The sequence below is a fragment of the Perna viridis genome, chromosome 7, assembly GCF_037379345.1.
Source record: "Perna viridis isolate PV_CMFRI_1.1 ecotype Kerala chromosome 7, ASM3737934v1, whole genome shotgun sequence".
Taxonomy (NCBI): domain Eukaryota; kingdom Metazoa; phylum Mollusca; class Bivalvia; order Mytilida; family Mytilidae; genus Perna; species Perna viridis.
This window is the reverse complement of record NC_142451.1, coordinates 31,372,677-31,399,073: the sequence shown is the minus strand read 5'-3', so window position 1 is coordinate 31,399,073 and position 26,397 is coordinate 31,372,677. Positions and strand designations below refer to the sequence as shown.

Genomic DNA, 26,397 nt, shown 5'->3' with positions numbered 1-26,397 from the left:
GTATAATTCACATTGCTAGCAACGACACAGCATCTTTGTCGGTTCTATATATATATCAAATTTTGAAAAGTAATTCCTCTAAAAAAATAAGTTTTGCAAACAGGATCCGAATTATTTTTTTTTTCATAAAATACTCCAAATGCTCCAAACTACAAACAAAAGCTCTTTTATGACATTCGGCCAAAAAGATCGAGCCAATTTCAAAAAATATATGCAAGTATGTCATTTGAAAATATTCAACTTCAATGAAATAAAAAAATGGAGCAGTCATCGTATTAATTCCTCTAAAAAAATAAGTTTTGCAAACAGGATCCGAATTATTTTCATAAAATACTCCAAATTACAAACAAAAGCTCTTTTATGACATTCGGCCAAAAAGATCGAGCCAATTTCAAAAAATATATGCAAGTATGTCATTTGAAAATATTCAACTTCAATGAAATAAAAAAAATGGAGCAGTCCTCGTATTATTTGAAAATGTTCAGGACAATATATACTGACTTTGAATCTTTGTACCTACTCCAAATAACTTGAGATAAAAGACGAAGTAAGCCTCGTATCTCGACCTACTTTTGGAGATCGATGAAAAGAGAATCGCATTACCAAACTGTGCGACCATCGCCTTGATTTTTCACTCTGTATTGACAACTTTCCTTTCATCAGTGGCAACATCCCTTCATCGCCTGCATAAGGAGTTTTCATATCCAACTCATACGTTATGCCAGAGCTGGTCGAAACTACGAGGATTTGTGTACAGTTCTAGATTTCTTAGGATTAGGCGTCTGGAACAGAGTTATGTTGCTACAAAATAAAAGTCATCACTACAAAAGTTTTATGGTCATCATGAACTCATGGATCGTTATCGTGCACCGTATGCACCGATCTGTTCACGCTGTCATAGTTTTCCTTTATTCTTTCAATCGTCTATCCCGAAAGTGACATTTTATGAGCAACTCGGCAGATATTTCTAGAAAAAAAGAAACAGAGGACGCTTACCCTACCGGTACACCTGGTCCATGTTTCCCGTTTTAAGTAGAGCCCGAGTTACTCATTTACTTTGTTTAGACTTTGTATGTGTTATTTTTGGTTATTTCATGTTCTTCGTTGTGTGTGTCTATTTTTCTTGTCTATTCTTAATCCTCGAACTTGGTTCCCTTGATTACTCTTTAAAAGGTGGTAGTCTAATATATTATAGATATAATTAATATAGATAATAAATAACCCATTTTCTATTTTACCGCGGCATCATCTAAATGTTTCTTGCACGTGTCTAATTTCATGACATGATATATTTATTACAAACAGGGAGGTAATATAAAGTCTCAGTTACAAATCAACATTAATTCAAAGTTTACTTAGTAGAGATTACTCATACTTTGTCAAAACTCCTCCAAATCATCTTCCAAATATACTGAAGAAATGCTGGAATTTTTTATCGACAACATATTCGTCTAGTGTGGTGGACGCATTTTTTCAATAAACCTTCGGCATTCCAATGAGAACCAATTGTGCTCCTCTACTTGCTGACCTATTTCTTCACTCTTATGGGGCTGACTGCATAAGGCTAATCACAGTTTCCGCTATATTGATTACGTTGAACCATCCTATAGTTTCGGGAATTTTACATCGCATATACCCCAAAGCATTTGAGATAAATGTCACTTCAGACACTGTGAAGCCAGCCTTATATCTTGACATATACTTAGAATACGAGGGTAAAGGAAAACTACTGACCAAACTACACGACAAACGCGATGATTTTTATTCTGTATTGTCAATTTTCCTTTCATCTGAGGCTACATCCCTTCGGCACCTGTGGATGCATTTTTCATATCACAACTCATGCATGCCAGAGCATGCCGTAACTACGCCGAATTTTTGTATCGTGCTAGACTTCTTATAATTTGGGGTCTGGAAAAGGATTATATCGCTACAAGATTGAAGTCATCGATACAAACAGATTTTTTATGGTCGTCATCATAAACTCGTGGATCGTTACAGCGTATCTGCAGTATGAGAACTGATTTGTTCAACGTGTCATAGTTTTCCTTTCCTCTTTCGTCTACCATGCACTTGACTTATTATGAGCAACTCGACGGGTGTTTCTAGAAAAGTAGAGGACGCTTACCCTACTGGTGCACCTGGTTCATGTTCCGTTTTTTTCTGTGGAGTCCGAGTTACATGCTTACTTTTGTTACTTTGTATATTTTATTTTGGTTATTTGAATAATGAACCATATTCTTAAATCGAAATAAAGCATATGCTTAGATAATCTAGCATATACAGAATTCGATTTTAGATTATGCATAAATTGAATTTAGCATATATATGAAGAACTATTTAAGCATATGCATAAATAATTATTTTTGACCCTGATGAGGCAGATTTTTCAATACTTCAGCAGTGCTAGAGGTTGTCTGGCAAGCTATTTTCTGACTTGGTGTCATCCTAATGTGTTGCATGGGGTATGGAGGAATGGAATTCCAACCTCTTACGTAGTAGGAGTAATTTTTCAAGTGCTAAAAAATTTTGATTTTCCAATAGTTCAACTGTCATAATTATCTCATCCATTGTAACAAGTTAGGTTAAATATATCATATTGTTATGTCGAGTTTCTGAATTACCGGTTTTCGCAAATAAATGATCGGACTAGGTTGATTACCCAAGCACGAATTTTTGGTTACGGGTACAAATTTTGCGGCTACATCACAAGATCACAGGAACATTTAGACTAGTACTTACGCATTTTCTGATATAAAAAAAATATTTCTTTTAATTTTGAAAAATATAACATGATTTTTATATAATGAAATAAATCTTTTTGTCTACTGAAAAATCGCTTTTCTTATAAAAAAAAAATCGTTTTCTTGCATAAAAATGTATATGTTTGATATCATAAAATGTTTTGTTTTGTTTTTTTTAGTATTGAAGAAATAGTAATTAAACATTACTCCAGAGATTATGAGACTTTACAAGCCGGAAAGTCCTTCATTACATCTCATTTCAAATAATGAATTATGTAGGGTTTAATATCAAGCGAAACATTTTTACTGTAACGTATACGAAAACTAAAAATATAAATTACAACAAGATATTTACGTTATTTGTGGTGCCGGTGTGACTAATTGAAATGAGCACTTTACTCATGCGAACGTCAGTGTTACTATATTTAGCGACGTGAACCATGTGACCAAACAGTTCCCTTTCAAGATGGCGACGTTTCTGGCTGTTCCGCTGAAACAAACCCAAGAAGTTGATTTGATAAAGCCCATGCGGAGCTTTATTCAGAATACTTTCAGTCAGGCTGACCCAGATGACTACAATAAAGCTTTGAATGAATTCAGCAAGTTAAGAAATTTGATGATTGCCAAATCAGTTGACAAACACGACAGTGCGCTCGAAATTTTGTATCGGTAAGGAAACATACGGGCATATAGACCTATAAATTTTGTTTGTTTGTTGGGGTTTAACGCCGGAGCAGCAATATTTCAGCTATATTCATCCTTATGGTTCCTACTCCAGGAGAATACCACAGTAGGGTTCTTTAACGTGCGAGGAACGTGGCATCTTTCCCAACACTGTGCACCACTATGGTTTGCGGTCAGGTTTTCCGTATTATAGCCTTACTACCCCAGTATGTAACACACCAGGGGTACCGCATTCCACCACCCAGGGCACACAACCCAGTTGCTCTGTGGGCAGAGCGCCCCAGCCCCCAGCTAGGGTTCTGAGCACTATTTCATCGCCTTTTACGACAAGCTTAGTGCTGCTGCAGGCCTATTCTTTTGACACCCGGACCTGCGGACTAAGTAGTCTGTACCAGAATGACATCAATTCATTCAATGATGTTTAACATTCATATTTACTGTTATTTGAATATTTCAAGTCCATGTTTCTATCACCCTTAAAAATATTCTGCAGACACTGTGTTCTGTAGTGCTAATCTCTTTTCATGGCTTTTAGATTTAGTGTTCATGCGGTACCCCGAATTACCGTAATACCCGTTATTTACCGGAATACCTATTAAAAATTAAAAAAAAACCATCATATTTTTAATGATATATGAATAGTTACTGGTGAAAAGACGCCTTAAATAAACAAAGGGACGCTATCAAACAAAGATGAAAGTTAATCAGCGGGAAATTACGAAATTTCTATGCAAATAATGGAATACTATTAATAGATGTAAATATAATTATGAAATAATGACAATAATAATACTAATAAAACAGATAATGATAATATTTATTACTTGTATTATTATATAATTTAATTGAAGAATCAATAATAGATGTTTAAAATTGGCATTAAAACAAATGTTCTGTTTCATGTCATTAAAGGTTTAAATTACGAAAAATATAAATATTTTTTCCAAAATTTTAAGTCAATTCAAATTCTTTGTGTTTTTACTGTTTACATCAACACTGCCAAGTGTAATGATGTATATTAGATTGGTTGATGAGATTAAATATTTTGATAATTAGATTACATACATGAATAATTTCATTATAATGTGTTGACAACATACTTGTGTATATTAGCCTTAATTATGTTATTTGAGATTGATCAGTTATATTAAACTCTTTGATCATTAGATATTGAAAATTGTTTTTTTAATTAATTAAACCTACATTTCTTTAATCATTTTTTGCACACAAAATTATGAAGAAGAAATTATGCTTGTTGTTTTAATTATAAAAATAAAATACCTTTTCTTTTTTATCTCTTTTCCGATATTTAGTCTTTGAAGTTAAATCTTCAAAAATAAAAATCTTCTCATTTTCTTAATACTGGCTTGTGTGTTTTTACATTCAAAAATATAAGTAATAATGTTTATGGCCACAAAATCATTTTGCATTTCTCTATGCAATAAATATGTCAGAATTTCCTTGTGGAATTTGTGACATAGCTTGGGAAGATATTAGACTGATAGTAATGGCAGATATTTTGAAAATTAAGTTTGTGCGGTGTGTAGAATTTAGAGACACTTTAATTAACAGCAGTGGTTATTTATGTCACAATGTGAAGGACAGTTTTTGGGGCACAGGACATGATGGTAAAGGACAAAACGTGTTTGGGTTGTTATTAGCAGCACTGAGACTTTCCATTTCTTCATAAGTTTATACATTTCACATGTTTCTGTTTGTTTATCTTGTATGATAATATGATTCAGTAAGTTATATTTCACAATAAATTTTTGTTATTTATTTAATCTTGTCTGTTATATCAACTAAAAATCGTGTTTGGATTATCTCCCTTTGTTCTCTCCATTGTAAACTGAAAACTAGCTACAGGCATATAAAATGTTTCATTTGATTCCTGAAATCATGTTTGTTTGAAGGAAATATTCTTTTTTAAGCTTTTTGAAAGTATTTTAGGTTTTTTAATGGGTATTCCGGTAGTTTCATGAGGTATTTTCTGTGGGTATTCCGGTAATTGAAGGGTATTACGGTAATTTGGGGTACCCGTGTTCAGATCTATTTCTCACAGTTTGGAGGGGCCTGATGGGTTATTTTCGTTCTTCGTGATCGGCACATTTTCGCTATCATGATCCGTTTTTCTACAGATTTATTATTCCTGATGAAAGCATTGTTTGTGAATCATTTTTATTGGAGTTTTATGTTCATTCTTCGTGATTGAGACATATATTTCATTCTCATAATTTTTTTCCATTACGGAAATAAAGAGTTCCATTGAGTTGTCTTTCTTGGCTTAAAAAGTTGAAGTGGTGCGATTTAATTTAGAACCTGGGAGAATTCAACACATATACAAGTTATGAGCCAGTAATGTATTTGATTGTAGTTGAATTGAACCAATCTACAACACAAACAACCAGCTTCTGAATCTCTATTATCAAGATTGATTGGGGATACTCTTTTTATATTTTCGTGATCCGTGATTGACGAAAAAATCAACTCTCGAATCGAGTTTGGTTCCACTTTCTTCTCTATATTTTACATGCATGTATTTTTACTAGCAATTATTAAAATACACCTTTACCAGTGCCAATCGTGGAACACATCCTGTACAGTATTCAATATAAAAGCAGATGTATATTTTTTTTCTTTTGCAGAGTATCATATTAAAATTTCATGCATGTGCAATATAAAATTTGCCCTGGACTGTTTTCACTAATTTATACATGTAAATGTTATAACCCTGTAAGCTAAGCCTAAGCCTTTAACTTAATCTTGCTACTCAGCGCAGTTAAATGAAAAATTAATGAGGGAAAATGCGGGAGTTCATGTGTTCTAATTAATGCCAAATTTCAGTGATTTTCTTTTGAAGAAAAAAAAATCAGCAAATTTCAGACTTATGGTTCTTAAAACTTGATGACCCTTTGCTCCTTTGTGTTGTATTCATAGAGAATGCCCTCTATATGTCATTACTTTTAGGGTCAAGAAGTGCACTAAACTCTACTGTAGCATTTACAATGTTTTAAACATGCTGTTACCTCCTAATCAATCAGGAACTTAAATGGATTATAAAAAAATTCTACTTTCTGTTTCAATTTTCACAACAATATAGTAAATGAAATTTCTTAAAGCTGCCTTGTAAAAGCCTACTTGACCTAAATTTATACAAGTAAATTCAAGATTGATATTTATATATGATTCATATCATACAAATGTATATTATTTTCTTGGTTGGCTCTTCCAGTGATATTTTTACCCTGATACTTTTTCATATTTATATGTACAATATCAAATCAGATGTACATGGATATCTTTGATTCATTTGTAAACTTTATGGCATGCACGTTTAGTGTTGTAATTTTCTACGCTTGCATAGGCCTTTTAATTTGGTAATACAATTATTTGTGTAAGTTTTCAAATTACAGTACTATACTCGGCGTCACATAAATAACATATTATTAAAATTTGAATAAAAATATCGACTACGACTTTATTGGCACCTACTGTCGTTCAAATTGTCATAAATGACTTGTTCATTCGTTCTGCCAAATGGCATCTTCCTAAACATTGAATCGTTAAATTCCGGCGAGATTTTAATTCTAGGTCCTAATATTTACATTGTCAAAAGTTGGCCATGCTTACAGTGATCTGGTTGCTAGGAGATGTTATTTACGTTTAAATGATTTGTCCAAAAACCGAAGAACCCAGAATACATTTCGGCGTTAGTTCGGAAATTTCGGATTTATTCTACGCAAACAACGTACAATACCGAGAAGTTGATCAAGCAGACGAACTCCACTGTTTTGATTATCCAGATTGAGAAGAATATCATAGTTTGTGAAAATGGTTAAAAGGAGGAGTTGTCTGCTTTATGTTACACATGAGCATGTACTTATTATTTCATACTAATTCTATTGATATTTATTTTGTAGGTATTACGACCAACTAGTTGCAATTGAAAACAAGTTACCAATAGCTGAGAATCAGGTATTTATGCAGTTGTGGTCTTTTTAAAGTGTTGAACTTGTAGTGAATGCAATGTACTTCTAGTCAGCTTAGAGTTAGATCTATCAAAAGTGTTGAAGAACTTTTATTTCAAATATATACATGCATAAAAGGTTTAAACAAAATAGAAAACTTTTTAGAATCTGCTTGTTTTGAAGCTGTTTTATGGAGGAAGACAATAACTTACATTATCCATTACTTATTTAAGGCCTAAAAAAAAAATATGTGTTTCCAATAACACCCTTTTCAAAATTAGGGTAGGTAGGTAGGTTTTTTTTCCAAAAATGCATACAATTTTTATTTGAGCTGTCTGTGAAGACTCTGTGTTTCTCCTCAAAAACTTCCATCAAAGTCCATCGATGCTCCAAACATTTCAGTAGGTTTTTAGCCTCTAAGTGCAATTTTGATTGCAAATACTGAACTTCGCCTTAGCGTTCTTACTGTGATAATGGGTCTCCACACCGGAAAGCGATTTAAATACAATAAAATGCAAATCATTGACGGAAAACACCGAAATTACGAATTTAAAAATTTTTTTTTTGCCTGACACCATAAAAAAGTTAGGCTAGGGTCAGTCGGGTTTCCGGAAACACATTTTTTTGTTTCTAGGCCTTAGAGTTTGAGCAAAGTCACATAATGATTAAAGATCGAAATTCAGATTTAATAGTGGTAGTGGTGTCATTTTTGTTTCAGATTAGAGTTAATTTCAAGTGGAGAGATGCGTTCGACAAGGAATCATTATTTTCTGGGAAAAGAACACTTGGTAAATTCTGATATGTTATATAGAAATACTTTTAAAGGTAGTAGATGCCTATGCAATAGTATATTAACATGACTACTATTTCTTCATAGACCATATACTATAGATTTTTCATCTAACACCCAGCATTGCATGTGTGGCTAAAGATAGACATTCAGTCAAACTGGAAAAGGTATTACACAGGCCTGTAGAAATGGGTCAGGGAAGTGAATACCAAATGAAAGAAGAGTTTGAATTGATTTAAAATTAACATTTCAAAAGTCAAAAGGGAATTTCTCGTTCTACTAACCCTGCCATAAATTTTCTTTACCTGGGATACAAATGCAAATCATCGTTATGTAACCTACCAACAAAATGAAACACCCTGTAAATTTTAGAAACACCATTGTGTTTGTCTGCTGGGGATTCCATTTTCATTCAAGTTACCTCTTTTTTCTGCACCCAAATATAAACATCGATTAGAGAGACTTCGAAATTATACCTGCTCTTACGGGAGGTAACTCTGCAAAAACAGGACAAAATATGGCTGTATCTCGAGCTCCGCAAGTAGGGAATAGGAAAAAGTTTTTAGAGGTAGATTGCAATAGAATTTTGACTGAAAAAAAATCGATATTTTGCGCTTTTCTTAATTCTCTTACGGAAATCTTTTATTTCTTGGCCAAGTCATTTACATTGATGCAAAGTGTGCACCCCCATGTTCTGGAAATGATTCCTATATATACACACCAAAATAGGGTATTTCAAATTAGATATAGAGCTTGTTTTATTTTGAATTGAAATTACAATCTTACTGCTATCAGCAATAAATCTTATTAACTTTTACTAGGCTTCTGTTAAACCAGTCTTTTATAAGAAACAAAATCATTATATGTTAGGTTATGTAATGATAGGTATTTTCTCTTCATACTTGTTACAGCTATTGCATCAGGAGCATATGAAAAAGTGTGTATGTTGTTTAACGTTGCTGCCCTACAAACCCAGATAGCAGAAGTACAGAACCACGATAATGATGAGGGACTGAAAACTTCAGCTAAGTATTTCCAGGTAATTATGATAGTGTGCTTTTTCAAATGTCATTTTATCTACAATTTTTGTAGTCATTTATGTACATGCATTCTATAAAACTTCCACTAAATTCAAGTTTATTTGAATGAAACATAAGAATTGTAAATTTGCAATCATCCAGTGAGAAATAGATAAAAAATGTCTTTAAATGAGGAATTTAAATGAGGTGAAGCTAACATTAAAAAAATGTTTCTTTATTTCAATTTCTTCCTTGTTTTGTTTTCTATAAACATTGCCTTATTACTATATTAACATACAGACAGGCTGATTTCTTATTGTTGGTTGAAATAAATAATTTCAGATACTGGGGAAGTTCTCATCTTTCTTGTTTGTTTTTTATATGTGTGTCTAATTTCCGTATATGCTCGAGTATAAGTTGATCTGCCTGTAAGTCTGACCTCCTCTTCAGCTCAAAATTTCTGGAAACTAGCCTTGACCCGCTTGTAAGTTGGACTGATTTTTGATAGCTGCATTGCTAACATTCCTTTCCACTAATTACAATAAGTATACCTGTTTGTTTTGATAACTTCAATAAATATTGAAATAAATTATTCCAAGCCTGAGTTGTTTTTATAGTAGCAAGTAATTAAATTCTTAACAAGCAATGTGGATTGTTTTGTTACAATAATTTTCTCATTCCTTCTAATTTTGGTACAACAAATAACTCAAATTAATATCATAAATATAAAGAAGAACAAAGAATAAAACAAAACGTTTATGATACTCTAACAACTCATTTGAAGATATTTCAGTAAGTTAAGAGGTTTTATCTTTAAGAAAAAGAAATTCATAAAAGGAATTGTTATTACCAACTGAAATATTTATTCCTTTTGTCACAAATTATGGTACATTATTGGGTTATGTTTCTATTACACCTTCAGGTTTTTGGCTATATGAGTGTACACAGGTAAAAATCAATACACAGAATGGATGAGTGGGAAATACGTATAAAATCAGTATAGTGGCAAAAAAAAAAGACCAAACAGTAAATACTATAAAGTAGAAGATGAAGACAGTCTTCCTAAATATGGCTGTTCAAAGTTGGTGTCACATTCATGTCAATTATCAAGCTTTTGACATTTTCAAGCTGAAAATTTTAGTTCATAGATCATTTGTAAGTGGGAACCCTTCCCAGCAGTTAAAAATTTAGTCCCAACGATCCAACTTATAGGTGAGTATATACGGTGTAAGCATTTTATATTGCTAAATCAAGTCATGCATTATGTGTTTGATTTCAGTCTGCTAGTGGAATTTTTGGACACTTGAAGGATGTTGTACTCTCCCATATACAACAGGATCCAACACCAGACATGAATCCAGATACACTCAATGCTCTTAGTGCCTTAATGGTAGCTCAGGCCCAAGAATGTATCTACAGAAAATGTGCTTCAGGTAATGACCACAATGAAATTTTATTTCCCTTTTATTGCCAGGGTTTGAAAAAAGAAAAGTTCAGAATTCTGTGGTCTGTCTTATTTGCAATGGACTTTCTATGACATCAGTAATATTTAGAAATGGTTTCTTCATTTATATAGATACTTTCTAAGGACTTTCCATTTTCACAGGCTGGACCATAAGCTTCAAATCTCAAATAGTTTTTCACCTTTCACTCAAGGAAACCAAATATACCCCTGCTCTGAATGAGGTTATACTGTTATACCCTTGCTTGAGCCCTGTTGTTGCTTACCTGTACTAAAATTTTACCAAAAAAATATGTTGTGTATGACTAGTTTTTTCATATTTTTTAAAAGACACATCCTTGACTGTTGTGGGGCGAAATTCTGTTGCAACATTGGTAAAATAGGGTAAATTTTATATTCTAAATGTTTATCACTTTTTCACCACTGCTTTGGTTTAAAGAGCTTTGAAGCATGCCATAATAGAATATTATTTAGCTAATTTTTAGATTCAATTCAAGTAAAAGATACAGTCTTTTAGGTTTGTTTGTTTGTTTGTTGGGGTTTAACCGACAGGTATATTACAAAAAGTCTTTGTACTGGTACTTCTCTCCTTATAAACTTTCCAAATAACTTCCTGTAGATTAAAGTGAGATCAAAATGTTATACTTATTTACATTATTTCTTCTTAAAGCCAAAACAAAAGATGAAATAGTTGCTAAAGTAGCACACCAGTGTTCAGAACTGTATGCTGATGCCATGAAATTGATGCAGTTAGCTACATTAAAAGAATTGTGGCCTAAGGTATGGAAGTGTTTTCTTAACTTACAAATGTGCAGTATTTTCTATTGCATATAATGATCCTCAAAAATGTGACTGTAATTTGCTGATAAATAAAATATGTACTGATTTGCAAAAGGGAGATTTCAGGATATAATTTGCTCAAGTATGCCTAGAATAAGCAAAATTTTCCAACGAAAAAGGGCTTGTGGTTCACATGACCATGACACTTCTTCAGTATGCTGTTATCTAGAAATATATTCTTTTGGAGTGTACTGGTTTGAACAAAAAAGTATGAGAATTGGTGTGGTATTATTATTGTTTCTTATTGTTCTTACATTTTGCATATTTCTTGTTAGATTTTGAAGGGAAAAACACACAGAAGACTTGTTTCCATTTTAAAGGCCTATATTTTTTTACTGTAAACAGAAAATGTACTTTTTATGGTTTCAGGAATGGATTCCATCAGCTGTAATGAAGCAAGCAGCTTTCCATGCTATGGCTGAATTTTATCAGAGCTGTGTATGTAAGGAAGCCAGAAGCTATGGTGAACAAATTGCTAGACTACAGGTAAGACTATATTGTTGGGTAAAATATAAAATGCCAAAGTTTTCACTAAGTATTTTGAATATTTGGAATTGAATAGAGGCATTGCCTTGAAGTTTTATGGTGATGCAGTTAAATATGGGCCTATCAAACATCCTACTTAATAACATGTAGATTGTAACCCTCATGCTACCTTAAAACAGGTGATTGATAGTTGTATTGAATGATTTGCAAAACATTATTTATATGGCTAATATAATCAGGATGTACTGATGTTGGTCCGATGCTAATTTGCTGTAAATAAAAAAAGTGTCTTTCATTAAGAGGCTTATAAAAGAAATGGCTTGACTATTTTGCTCCTCATGAGGACTGAAAAACAGTGGAAGTAAGTGTTGGTCCTGAATCTCTGACTTCATATATATATATATATATATAACATTATACATGTACATTTTACTCAAAATTCTTTTTGTGTTATATGTGTTTTATCATGTTTCTAAAATTCAGAGACCACTCTTTTTAAATCGGTCAATTATAAAATCAAACTTAGTGTTTTGAGATTTTATATGCATGTATCAGTAGTATGCACATTCACATACTGCAGTACATTTTTCACATATAAAAATCATGGCGGTACGATTTCACAAGTCAAATTGCTCATGCATGTACAATAACGATATTCTATTTTTATTTTTATCTTTGAATATATGGTTTTTCCAGTGTCAAAATGTGTCAATATTTGAGAATAAAGTTTGTTTACATCAAAAGGGAAAGTGAAATATTAGTATGATTAAATTTAAAAAAATAAATTTGAACATTTGTACTAAAAAAAAATCGCTGTTTTCCACAATATCATATTTTGAAGGAGACCTGAACTGTGTTCAACTGCAAAAATAAACTTAGTAAGAGAGCTGCAGGATGCAGAATATGGTAGTGATATTATCCAGGTCTTACATTCAATTTCAGCACGCCAATGATCTGATGTCAGCCTCAAGCCAGAGAGGTGGAACAACATTTAATTTTAGGAATGATCAAGGAAGGATTCAGAGAGAATTACAATCTGCTAAGAAAGACAATGATTTTATATATCATGACAAAGTTCCTGATGTAAAATCACTAGCGCCTATTGGTAAAGCTGCAATAGCCAAGCCTACAGCGCTTCCCACCACCAACATGAGTGATAAATTTCAAGGTGAGGTTTTACATGGAATTAATCTTCACTGTCTTCAAAGCAATACTGGTGGTAAATTTTAGGGAAAACTTATGTTTAAACCAAGCTATACATGTTAGGTTAATTTACTCTCCAGGTTTAATTTTATAAAGAAAGTAATACTTTGGTATGATAATTAATAATCTACTTTTTGTCTTACAGATTTGTTTAATAAATTGGTTCCAATTCCTGTTTATAATGCTCTTGAAGCATTTGAAAGCAGAAAGAACGGGATAATTAGTGGTGAAATTGGTCGACTCAGAGAGGCTTCCACTCTAATGAATAGGTAGTGTTGTACCTTAAGGAGGTAGACCTGGGGTAAGGGACATAACTCTTGAAATCAGTGATATGTTTGTATCATATTCAATTTCACCAAAGCCTTTCAAGCTTTCCTTTGAAACAGAATGCAATCAGTCCAAGTTACTTTGATGCTTACATGAGATTGATGTAAAATGCTGAATGCAAATGTTCCAAGGATTTGTAAGAGTTGTGTCCCTTACCCTAGGTCTACCTCCTTAATTAGTCAAGAATTGCTTGTAAAGTTTTACAGTAATATTTCTCAATTTCTGCAGGTAAGATTTTTTGTCTAATTATTAACAGAGTGTAAAAAATCATCAAATTTTTCATGTGGAAAAAAAAGTTTTACATCTTGTGAAAAAACTAAAACTCTTATAGGCAATGATAAAATAATAGCACTGGATATTTTTATAATTTAGAAATTCATTGCAGTCATCCACATAAGACCTAATGCTGAAAACTTACACTAGTCTTCATTGGAAAAGTTGGGTTACAGAGAATAATAGTTGGTAATTGGTTTGTATGGGGGAATGTCGAGATAATATGCAATGTCTCAAACACTTTTGTTCAAGATGGAGACATTTTCTTGATGGATAGGACGTTACATAGATACAATCGCGTTGTAACAATACATATTAATAGTGTCCATAATTGCACTATGCACTTCAGTGCCAAATTCATAATTGTAATGTTTTATACTATTTGCAGTGTTTTAGCATCATTGAACCTTCCAGCAGCGTTAGAAGATATATCTGGTAGCAACAAAGTCCCTCAGTCCTTACTGGACAAAGCTAAACAAGTACAAGATCTAGGTGGAATGCAACACTTGGACAAACTCATTAATGATTTACCAGAGTTATTGTGTAGGAACAGAGAAATCTTAGATGATGTATGTACCTGTATAGATATAATATTAAAGTGTTACTAACTGGCTGATTCTCTATTGGCCATGGTATTGATTTTAGGTTGGTTTTATTGGGCACCGGGCCTTAGGGCCAAGGGCCAATACATCTAATTGCGAATCAATACAGGGCCATTACAGATTCAACCAGTTTGCAATACTTTTATTGAAGAATCCAAACAGTTTGTACACCCGGTTCATATGACTAGTCCATATGACAAGCCAGTTCATATAGAAATCCATAATGACCCTTTGATGAACCGGAAACAGAACATGGATACAAAATGGGCCAATATGAATTCCTGTATTTGACAGAGCCAAAAATTAGAAAAGTTATTAACTGGATAGAGTTTCATAATAATTCTTATATTTTTGCGGAGTAGAGTGAGGGGAAGTGTATTTGTTATGCACATCATAAGGGCATTTTAGGGTCAATTTTTACATACTATTTAATAATAAATATTGATACAACTATTATTTTATGCATTCATTATTTAGATGAAATATTCTTTTGCGTTATGTAAAGCAATAAGAGTTTCAATTATTGCAATTACAATCCAGTTTCATTTTTTTCATTCTAAAACAATCATAATAATTTTAGAACGAACTATGTATGAAAGGTGTTGATTTGGCAAAACTTATTATAGTTAAGTGCAAGGCAAAAGAGAAAAATTTTATTGCACCATAGACTGTGGAAGCAAATTATTTTGCTTGTTTATACCCCCACTCAACTGCAATAATAGTTGAACTACCAAATGAAATTTCATCAAGAGCAAAGGTGGAACTGTCTTATACAGCGTTCTCCATGACCTCTTTTTGCATGGCGCTGGGCCTTGAATTCAAAACAATTGCCATGTGTTCATTTGGGGTGCGCCATGTATTCAAATTTGCGTCACACATTGCAAATCGGCAATGTATTTCCCAATTACTCTTGCTTATTAATCACCTATACCTGTCATAAATCAATATGATTGGCGCATGTGTGTTTATTCTAACGGTAATACAATGTTATGATCGGTAATTTCTGGGGTTAATGTGTCAGGGAGTGGAACATGTGTGTAAACAAATCTCGGATCAGTAAAATTTGTGATTATCACCGTTAGCAATATCAATAAGATTCAAATAAACTGAATGATTTCTATTGTTTTTTCATGAATAATAGTTTATAACTTTTCATTTGATAAAATATAGAAAATGTCAAGAGTTGAATTAAATTTGAGAAAGATCTATGTGAATGGAGATGGGGGGAGACAATCTTTTATACAACAATGTCTTGACGATCTCTACATTTATCTGACACAGAAAAGCAATCCAATTTGCCAATCTTTTTTGAAAGGGTGATGGATTGACTCCCAAAGGTCTAAAAGATTGCTTAATAACACAGATTCTGATGAAAACGACATACAACTGTCTAAGTTCTTGTGGTTAAATTACAAAGAACTTGTTTAATGGTATTATTTGTTTAATGGTATCAACAAAATAACCACACCTGCCAAAGATTTTAACTTCTCCAGAGCTGTGGACCTATGGTCAACCCTAGGGAAGGGAAAACTTTACCTTGATATATAATTTAGTTATACCATACAGACAGAAGGATTTACCATCATTGATTGTTAATTTCTATGTTGTACGTGTAGCTAGTACTATTAAATAAGTCTCATTCAACCTTATCATACTTAGTGTGGCAATTTATTTTCTGTGTGAAAGGACACACACCACAATGAAAATTTGTCCAAGAGGAGAGTGAGCCATGTGTTCATTTTGATCCACGGAGATCCCTGCTTATATATTATATATATATATATATGTTTCCTTTGTGATTGCAGTGTATCAAACAACTAGATGATGAAGAGAACTCTGACAAACAGTTACGAGAACAATTTAAAGAGAGATGGAGCAGGACTCCATCAGATAAACTGACCAAACCTATGAGAGATGAATGTATGAAGTACAAACATATACTAGATACTGCTATAGGTGCAGATAGAATTGTACAAGAAAAATATGCTTCACACAAAAATGCTATAGCTCTACTGTCAAAGCCATCTGTAAGTATTATCTGATAGTGAATAAAACTCGAAAATTTATGATATAAGGATTTAATAGAAAAAAATCAAACCTGCTTAACAGGAATGGTGATAAGTGAATATTGTAGTACATTTACTATTCTGCCCTTGTTTTGAGTGCTTGAATCTTTCAAATTCAGGCAAACTTGAAAAATAAGGAATCATGCTAAGGAAAAACACACAAATTTGACAAATGTTGGCACATAGTTTATAGTCTATTGAAGATGAATTAACAGTTTGTTAATCTTAGAAGTGTCAGGAGATTCATGAAAGGGAGTTCAAAGTAACAATAGAATGATGGTGAAAGTGAGTTATCTCTTTTTGATGATAAAATTGCAATGCATGTCATACAATTTATACCTTGAATTAATGACACTTAAAAAAAGAAATGATTGCCATTTCTGCATTTCAGATAACATTTTAATTAAGATTCCATTGAAAGACTAGTGTATTTTTTTAACCATTTTTCACCCACTGCCTGATTCTTATGGAGAATAGTACTTTGAAAGGATAGCAGAAATAAATTTATAATTTTTTCAGTCAGAGATGGAGAAAGGTTTACCGAGTGCAGGTTCATCAGGAAGCCTTTCTAACAACAGTGCTGTACAACAGCTAAAGAAGATGATGGAAGAGGTAGAGACAATCAAGGCCGAAAGAGAAGTCATTGAAAATCAGATCAAAGAAGCGACATTTGACATGTGTAAGTAGCATTAAATAGACAAGTCATTGGAATATCTTTTTATAGACCTACAATTTGTTTATTGTAGATTTACTTCCAACTTTGCCAACTATGCCAATTTCTGCTTTATTTGTTTACTGTGTAAAATCATGTATGATAAGTACAGTATTTGTACAGTGAAGTTATTTTCACAGGTTATGTATTTGATCAATAATTATGCTAAAATAAGTACCAGAGAATATGCCCAATAATAAGCATTTAATGTTTGGTAACTTTCAAGATAACCCTGTGCAGTACTCACAAAAATTAAAAAAAACACCCAAATGCCAAAAAAAGTATCATTTCAGTAAGAGAAATTGACATTGCTACTACATAGACTCACTACCCTTGTAATTTAAAGGCATAGTTTATGTTTATGGATATTGGCTATCTGCACAGCTGTTAACAATTTATTTTGTATGAAAATGTTTAAAATGTGGATGTTATATATTTGTCTATTCTTTATAGCTGGAAAATTCTTCAGTGCCATGGCTTCAGATGGGTTGATTGATGAGGAATCTATATCTGTTGGGGAGCTTGACAGGACCTACAGTCCACTTAGGGAACAAGTTAATGATAGCATTCAAAGACAGGAAATGTTGATGGCTAGGGTCCAGGTATGTCTTAGGCGTTATGTCATCTCAGAGAGATCAAGAAATTACTAAATTTTGAAAAAGCATATTTGACTCAACTGATGTTCATATTTGATTTTTCAGTCTGTCTCAGTTATATTGTTTTACCTCAGTTATATAAATAAATCATACTCTCAAGTTGGGAAGGTCATAGTATAGATTTGAAGGATTCACTTGGACACTAGCATCACAGGAAATTCAAATACTTGCCAAAACAAAGCTATTTTTGAAGAGTCTTTTTTTTTCACTTTTTTTCAACTCCAAAGAATTCTTGTTTAACTTTTTACATGGGTATTTCAAATACATGTACTACACTTTGTTTTGAAACAAAAAGTTGTAAGTGTAAAATTGATCATAAGTAATTACGTCACAACCAAAAATAGCATCATGATTTACAATTAATTTCACATGACCTTTTGTATTATAGACACCTGTATGCCATATTGTCATGGTTTTGAAAAATCATGTTTATTTTACAGTCCTTTCCTTCAAAATTCTTCATGACCAGCCTGAATAATAGAGGACTGTATAGGATTCAACTAGTTGGAAACAAGAAATGTACACATCAGTTCACTAGCCGGAATCAATTTTTACTAGCCAGAATCAATTTTTACTAGCCCCTTGCCACGAGCTAGTGGCTAAAGGCGAGCACTGATTTTATCATATATTCGAATTATGTATTTTTATGTTTGGAGAAGGAGTGTTATAGGGTTTAAACAATCATAACTATCTACATTTACTAAAAACATATTTTTATCTATAGGTATGATAGGTACATCAATGTATATCTATGCAATGTAAAGATGATACATTTTGTTTTAACAGAACACCAACACAGAATTCTGTCAAGCAAAGGCATCTAACCAGGGTGCTGCTCAAAGAGAACAAATGTTGAAAGATCTGGCTGCTGGATTTGATATGTACATGGAATTAAAGAGCAACTTAGAGGAAGGAACTAAGGTATGGCTAAAATGAAGTTGAGTGAGTGTCTGTGTTGTTTTATGGCAGGAAAATGATTAAAAAAGTTTACATGAAAAAAAATTGATTTCAAAGTAGTTTGGTTAACTGTCAAGGATATAAAGACAACAATGAAAATATAATATAAAATACTATGTAAAGGAAAGAATACAAAACAATTTTTTAAAATTATTGATAATAAAATAGGAATTTGGGATAATGCCCTTGAGAACATGTTCAATGCATTAAGTGTACGTCTGAAAACGCAAGAACTATTGGATAAATTGGAAAGCGTGATTAACAGAAATATTGTTCACTGTGCTGAATAACACAAAAACTTAACGGGTACACTGAACTTGTTCTTCACACTAGTCAATTTTACAAATTAGTCTCTGCATGAGCAATCATATTTTGGTTATTCATAAAAAAGGCATTTTAGTAAAAGATTAACTATATGGATTTGCTCAAGTATCTATTGTTATTTTCAAATAAATTTTAAATTTTGTGATTGGTGGACTGATATTCAATACCATTAGTAATGTCAAATTTAGTTAACGTCATAAGAGAAAAGTGATGTAACGTTTTTATCTTGCCATGGTCCAAGAGCGGAAATACAGTTTTATTTCTCATGTGAAATATTGAAATTTAAAATAATTTAGTTAATGCATGTTCCAGTCTTTACATCAGGATTTTATTTCTTTTATTTGTAGTTTTATAATGACCTAACTCCATTATTAGTGAAGTTACAGAACAAAATTTCTGACTTCTGCTTTGCACGAAAAACTGAGAAAGATGAATTGATGGGTGATTTACAGAAGAAAATAGCAAATCAACCAACTGGTCCTGCACCAAAAGCGCCAAGTTATCAGAGCCCACCAGGTAAGGTCATACAGGGAACAGGATTTTTTGTAAAAGTTTTTGTTCATATGATATTTATTTTAAGGGTTTTTTTTGGTTTGTCACATACATGTTATATAGCTAATAAAAGGATGAACAAATGAATTCTATAAATGTCATACCATGTTTCGTAGTTATCACATTGTACCAGTATTTTTTTTTAATATTAAAAGAGTTATTGATTATTGTTTATCTGGAATACACATTTCCTAGTTTTTATAGTTCAGTTTCTATAAAAGAAATGATACATTTTTATCTATGAACTTATAGTCTGATAGATCCTCTTTGAATTACTCTAAACCTAAAAAAATGCTTCTGATTGTTAAATGTTTTGTAATCCATTAACAAAAATAATTAATGTTTAATTTTCAAATGACTTATAGGGCTAAGTGTGTATGATAATCTAGAATTGCCATTGACATACAAACCTGGTTAAAAAAAACCATATTGAACTTACTGTCAGTGTTTCTGAAATGGTCATTAAAAGAAGTATCTGTATGCTACCACTGTTTGTTTAATCAGGTTTATTTCTCAATCTAATTAAAATAAGCATTATCAATTTTTCTGTTAAGTCACTGCATGTAAGATCTAACAACACTCCAGTCTACCTTCTGTTCAGAAGACCTTTTCAGAATTCGCAGGTTTTTCCCTTTGAACATTGCTTTCAAAATCATGAAAGATGAAATCTGATTGGCTGATCAGAAAGGTCATCAGAACAGAAAGTAGAATGAAGTGTTGTTAGATCCTATATGCAGTGACTGAAGGTCTTATTTTAATCAGATTGATTTATTTCCATAACTGATGATATAACAGTTTTGAGTTTACATTTAACTACATTTATTATTTTGTTATTTATCAAACATACTCAGGTAGATTTGCTGTGAATTGAAGAAATATGTTAGAATGTATATTTTAGCTATTTGTATTACATTTTCCTATTGTTTAAAAAGATTTGCATATAGATTTCACAGGGGAATGTAAAAAAGTAACTTAAATCTTAATGAAATTTCATATTTCATTAAAAATTTACAGCAAGTAGTTTTTTCTTAGTACCTTAAAGCAGATAATCTTTTAACTACATGTATATGTACTTGTAGATTTTTAAGTAGTTGATTTTAAAATTAAAATTTTCCATTTATTAATTTACTCTTTTGGAAATAAAAGTCTGAGAATAATACAAAAAAATGTGAAATTGTATTTTTTGTATGAAATTGATGTAGTTAGAATTGTAGGATCAAGAAATCTGCTATATGGTCGAATAGATATATTTCTGAGATTTCTTCTTTTCATACAATGTGTTCAAATCATCAGCTTAGTTCACTTATAAGTTGTTTGTGATGGGTATAATGCTTTGTTTACACTGTTGTGTTTTGTTTGGTGTCGTATAGAGTCCACACAGAGTAGGGTTCCACCTCCCAGACCACCCCCTCCAGCTTATACTCCAGCAGGAGCTCCACAGGGGTATAACCAACCTCCAACATCGCAGGGGTACAACCAGCCCCCGACATCACAAGGGTACAACCAGCCCCCTACATCACAGGCGTACAGCCAACCTCCTACAGCTCCTCAGGGGTATAATCCACCTCCAGCTGCACAGGGTTAGTTTAAATGATAACTTCTGCTAAGTCAAGTGGATGTGTTGGAATTTATATCTGAAAATAAAATGGTTAAATATTTGGGTATAAAGATAAAAATGGTGTGAGCATTCTAAACTAGAAATAGCCTTATAAAGCTTTGTACAGAAGAGAATTGAGCTGATAAAATAACCAAATTGAAATGGATCATCTTACCTATTCTTTTTTTTATGTAAGTATATTTTCAAGTACCATAATGACCAGCTTTTAAGACATCTCTGGTACTGAAACAATTTCAAATTTCACAATATTTGACCCTGTTCCTTATGCCATACAACTTTTACACCAAGTCTTTAGATAATTTCTAAGGTGATGGATGTTGTTTGTGTTGTACACCTTTTGAATGGTGAATGGATGTAGTTCTGCAGGTTACATATGTTAACATGTGTTTAATTATTTTCACTTAAAATTTTGGTAGAAGGTGATTCTAAAGGTATGAAACTTTTCCCCATCAGATGCAGATATTTCAATTGCTAGGCTTCAAAACTGTTACTGAAGTTTAATTCTTTACTGCTTGCAGGTGCATGAAGTCTTTATATTCATTTTCCATTGGATCCTTTCAGCTATACTATACAGGAAATAAGCTTAGCTTGGCCTTGTTGGCAATTTATATCGCAAATTTTTGTTAGGTTGCATACTGTATAACAGGTAATTTTCACATGGTGCTAAATTTGGTGTGTTTACAAGGTCTGAATAAAAACACCATATAATTATGCAAAAAATTAACTCTGAGTTAAAGTACTTAATAGAGCATCATTTTACATCTACCAAAATTCGAATCTGCAAAATTTGTTTGGGCTAAAAAAAAACCCAAAATTAATTTCCTGTGAAATAACCTGCCATACAGTATTTTTTTTTTACTGAAAAGTACCATTTAGTTTATCAAAGAAAATCACTGGGTGGAAGTTTGGCTTTTATTCCCACCATTTTTTGTGTATTCCCTGTATAATTCACACAAAACCAATCATCCTTTCTTTCATGACATATTCATCACAACACACACTGCTCTCTCTTACTGTAAATTTGGAAGTTATTGTGTTGTTTTTATTATTGTAAAGATTGCAATTTTAAAACTTTGCTTTACAGAATTTTTTGCAATGCTAACTTTGGTCAGAGTTTTCATCAAATTGGCAAAATGAAAATTGCAATTTTGCCCAACATTGCCCAAAATTGCAATAACAAATACATGCAATAATTTCTGAATTTACAGTATCATGTACACATTGGATTAATAAGATTTTCCATGAAACATGTTAATTCTTGAAATAGCACACATTTTTTTGTTTACATAGAAAGCTAACCACGATTATAAAATTTTTTAAACATTTTTGCACTATAATTTTACTTCAATTGTAATTACATGTAAGACATGGGTAATTTATGAAAGCTTGCTTTTTCCAGCCAATGCACCCCCTCTAGACCCTAACCAACCAAACCAGCAGAATTATGGTAAGATTCAGATTCTTTCTCTTTAAGTGTTTAATTTCCCAGGTACTTTTTTAACATATCATGATGTCTATTTAACTTGGTGGCTACAGTAAATGTATTAATTTACGCTGATACTGTCAGGCAAACATTGTTGCAGGTATCAATTTTTTTCTGTTTCAAAAAAAGGTTTGGCGTTGCAGTGTTAAAAATTAATTATGTGGGTACTATTTTAATGGTTTTTTTTGTCCACCGCGAAAATAGCGAAAACTAGTACACAGGAAAAATTAATATGTTTACAATACATGTATTTAATTTTTTGACAAAATGTCTTTCCAATATGTCTTCCACAATAAAGGGAATTATTTTTTGTGACTCATTTCCTTATATTTTTCTTCCTTGTGAAATTTTTAAAAATAAATTGCTTGCAAAAATATGTTGGTTTACAGTTTTTGATAAGATAGTAGAAATTATGATGATTTTATTCTTATTATTTTTTTTCACTCACACAGTTTATATTTCATTTTTCAATTTTAAATAGAAAATTTAAAATTTTAAGGACAAGGGAGACAAATTACATGTTAATACCAATGACTTTAGAAATTTACAGATAACAGTGAATTTTCTATTGATTAAGTTTAGTTATTGCATTATTAGATTAGTTCAAATTATACTTAGTTAATAGAAGATAATGAGAAGGTTAACATTAATCTTTTAGTATAGTACTACAGATTATAATACACAAATGCCAATTACATGTATATTAAATACTAATATTAAATGCAGTAGCCTGAAAGTTGTACTCTGAAATTTAATGCTAGGTTTACCAAAAACTTCCAAATTAAATTAAAAAAAAAAGGAATAAAATTGTTATTTATCTGTTATATTTTATACCTACAGGACAGCCTGGTGCCTGGGGAGCGGGTCCGTCAGCCCCATATCCACTGAGTATGTCCTTGCCAGCAATGCCATCAGGATTTAATGCTTACAATCCGTACATGCAACCATATCCAGGACAACAATTTCCACAACAACAGTATCCGGGACAACAACCGCCACCAATGCAGTACCCAGGACAACAGCCCTACCCCCAACAACAATATCCTGGTAACCCACCGTACCCAAATCAACAGTGGCGTTAATGTGAGGACATGTTTTCATGTATCTGTGTTTGTTTATTTATTGGATGTGATACACATTATGTTTTAATATTGTTATTTTCTGTTATAAAAGTCATAATTATGCATACTTAGTCATTGAACATTTTGTTATATGGTATTCAATTATTTTTTAGTTTACAAGATTTTAAGTGCTAATTATAGAATGGAAGTTTTCCATTGACTAAATAATGTAATCAGGAAAATAAATACTGAGAAAAAAAATGTGCAACTCTGATTTGAAAAAAAAAATCTTTCAAAGGATGGGAGTGCTATGAAAAGCTATATGTTTATCTCAGCTATGTTTAAGTAGCGAACTCTGAAGTAATAAGTGTATGTAAAAAAATGTTATTTTATCAATTTGTGCACTTTTTTGTTTTGAATAGTTACTTTCAATATTGCTACACAAAACAAGTATCTAATACATGGTAGTTTTTGCATACATCAATTTAAGTTTCCAATGATTTTGTTTTCCATCATGTTTCAGAATAATGCATGTTTACACTGATTTTCTATATGTTTTTCTGGTGCAGCATTATAGAGTAGGCGAGTCTAAAATCATTGGTCTCAGATCATTGTATCTACAGGTCCAATAAAACAATACACCAACTTATATGGTAATAAGTCTGAAAAGGAATATAAAATAGATAAAAGCTAAACAGAAGATCCTATTTGTGGATGATAATGGGACAATTGATAAAAGGAATAGTTTTTTAAATGGTTTATATTGTCTGTAAATAATGCAGTATTATTGAGAAGACACCTCTTGGAATAAATTAATCTTTGCTAAAAGTTCAAATTCCAGTAATAGATTTCTTATATGTACAAAGACAGAATGTATGAAAAAAATTTTAAGAAATCCAGTAGTCCTAGAACACAATTTTTCAAGGGTCTTTCAGTTTTTAAAACTGAAGTAACCAGAGTAAAATTACTAATCCCAACTTACTGTAAAAGTATTAACTTTTGTGGATTCTGTCAAGTGAGCATATTCACTGGTATCAATAATTGGGGTTTTAAAAATGGTGAGTGTTATATAGTGATTAAGTTGATTTCACATGTACTATTTTTCATGCTTTTTATGCTCATTGTGAAAATTGCAAAAATTAGTACACCCCAGAAAGAAATCTAAATTGATTCATCATTCTGAAAGAATAGGAAGGAAATTCTACACGAATGCTTTTAGGGTCCATGTTTTTTAGAACGGCTGTATGTCAAATCTATATTTTTATATAGAAGGAAAGTTCTGATGCTGATCAAGTATTAAAACAAGATATTGTATAAAATTGTAACTATTCCATTGTAGAATAGCACATTATGGTTTGAGTAAAGGTTGAAAAAAGTTGTAATAGAGGTGATCCTACTTTTTGGGGAAACTATAGTTTAATACAAACTGACTTGTATGATTCAGTAAAATTTATTAGTGCATATATGTATAGTTACTTTATAGATTTTCATATTAATTATATGAATGAGTTCTTGAATCATTTTCTTTCATCAACTTCAAAGCTACAGCTTTGCTTGGTTGGGATGTGTGCAAACTAACAGCAAGCCATTGTTTTTTTTTTGTGTTGAGCAGGCCATAGTCAGAAATCACACCTTGATTTTTTTTACTTTGAATACCTTGAATATTTACTTAAAGCAAAAAAGGTACTATGCACTTAGATTTAAGAGTATTTTTTTTGCCTTGTGCGAAAGCTTTATATCATACATCATATACATTATATCTTTATTTTGATATATTTTTTTTAAACTTAATTAGAAAGGTCATGATCATATATGATTTAATGAACTAACAAACATAAATTTGAGATATCTTAGGCCATTCCAAGAAATTTCTGGTTCTTGTACAAATTTTCATGAAAATCAATGGGGGAGATACTTGCATTTTTATTTACTTTTTTATTGCCAAAAAGTGATGTGGGTGCATTTTAAGAAAAAAATTGTAAGTGCCGCTTTTTAAACTTTTGTATGGTATTAAAAAGTGATGAGGCATCCTTAAAAGAGGTGAGGGAAGGAAGGCCCGAGAACCAAGGAATTATTTTAGCTGACCTTTATAATGGTTGTTCAGAAGGGAGCAGGATACTAGAATGTTTATATTGTTTGCCTTAGAAGTGACCCTGACTATGGCACTGTATGCACCACTAGGTAGTAAGTATATCAGTATTTCTGTATTGTGATTTGATTCATACCTTAGTTCTGATTTTTAGGTGGTATGTAGGTTACACAGAATTTACAATGTCAATAATTTAATTGTAAAACTTTTGTTATACCATTCAACAATAAATTATCCAATTTCTTACTCGATTCATGTGTATATATTTGGTAGATACTTAAATGACCTCAGTTTTTTAGAGAGGTCTTGTCAGAAATCATAATCCTTCTACATAAAAACAATTTGCAGGAGTTTTCTTGGCACATAGTAGGAAATAGCAGTAATCAAAAGAATGTAATCCAGGGACAAAGACCAGACATGGAAAACACATATACAACAAAGAACATAAAGTAACTAAAATCATACATACAAAGTAACATCA

General features: G+C 31.9%; 1 protein-coding gene across 8 annotated transcripts; it reads left to right on the top strand.

Annotated features, from left to right (window-relative positions):
• The first annotated feature begins 3,179 nt into the window (after window positions 1–3,179).
• Window positions 3,180–26,167, top strand: LOC148612288 (programmed cell death 6-interacting protein-like). Of its 8 annotated transcripts, XM_088593588.1 has the most exons (19): window positions 3,180–3,413; window positions 7,349–7,403; window positions 8,115–8,184; window positions 9,098–9,225; window positions 10,485–10,638; window positions 11,338–11,447; window positions 11,877–11,993; window positions 12,936–13,161; window positions 13,342–13,465; window positions 14,185–14,365; window positions 16,204–16,425; window positions 16,984–17,143; window positions 17,630–17,778; window positions 18,619–18,753; window positions 19,461–19,629; window positions 21,036–21,245; window positions 21,700–21,714; window positions 22,683–22,730; window positions 23,607–26,167. In XM_088593588.1, exons 1-19 carry the CDS (start codon window positions 3,211–3,213, stop codon window positions 23,846–23,848), a joined length of 2,718 nt encoding a protein of 905 aa, XP_088449714.1. In that variant the 5' UTR covers window positions 3,180–3,210; the 3' UTR covers window positions 23,849–26,167. The 8 variants fall into 8 exon arrangements, with proteins under 8 accessions (XP_088449714.1, XP_088449719.1, XP_088449715.1 ...); XM_088593593.1 differs by lacking the exon at window positions 21,036–21,245; XM_088593589.1 differs by lacking the exon at window positions 21,700–21,714.
• The last annotated feature ends 230 nt before the right edge of the window (window positions 26,168–26,397 follow it).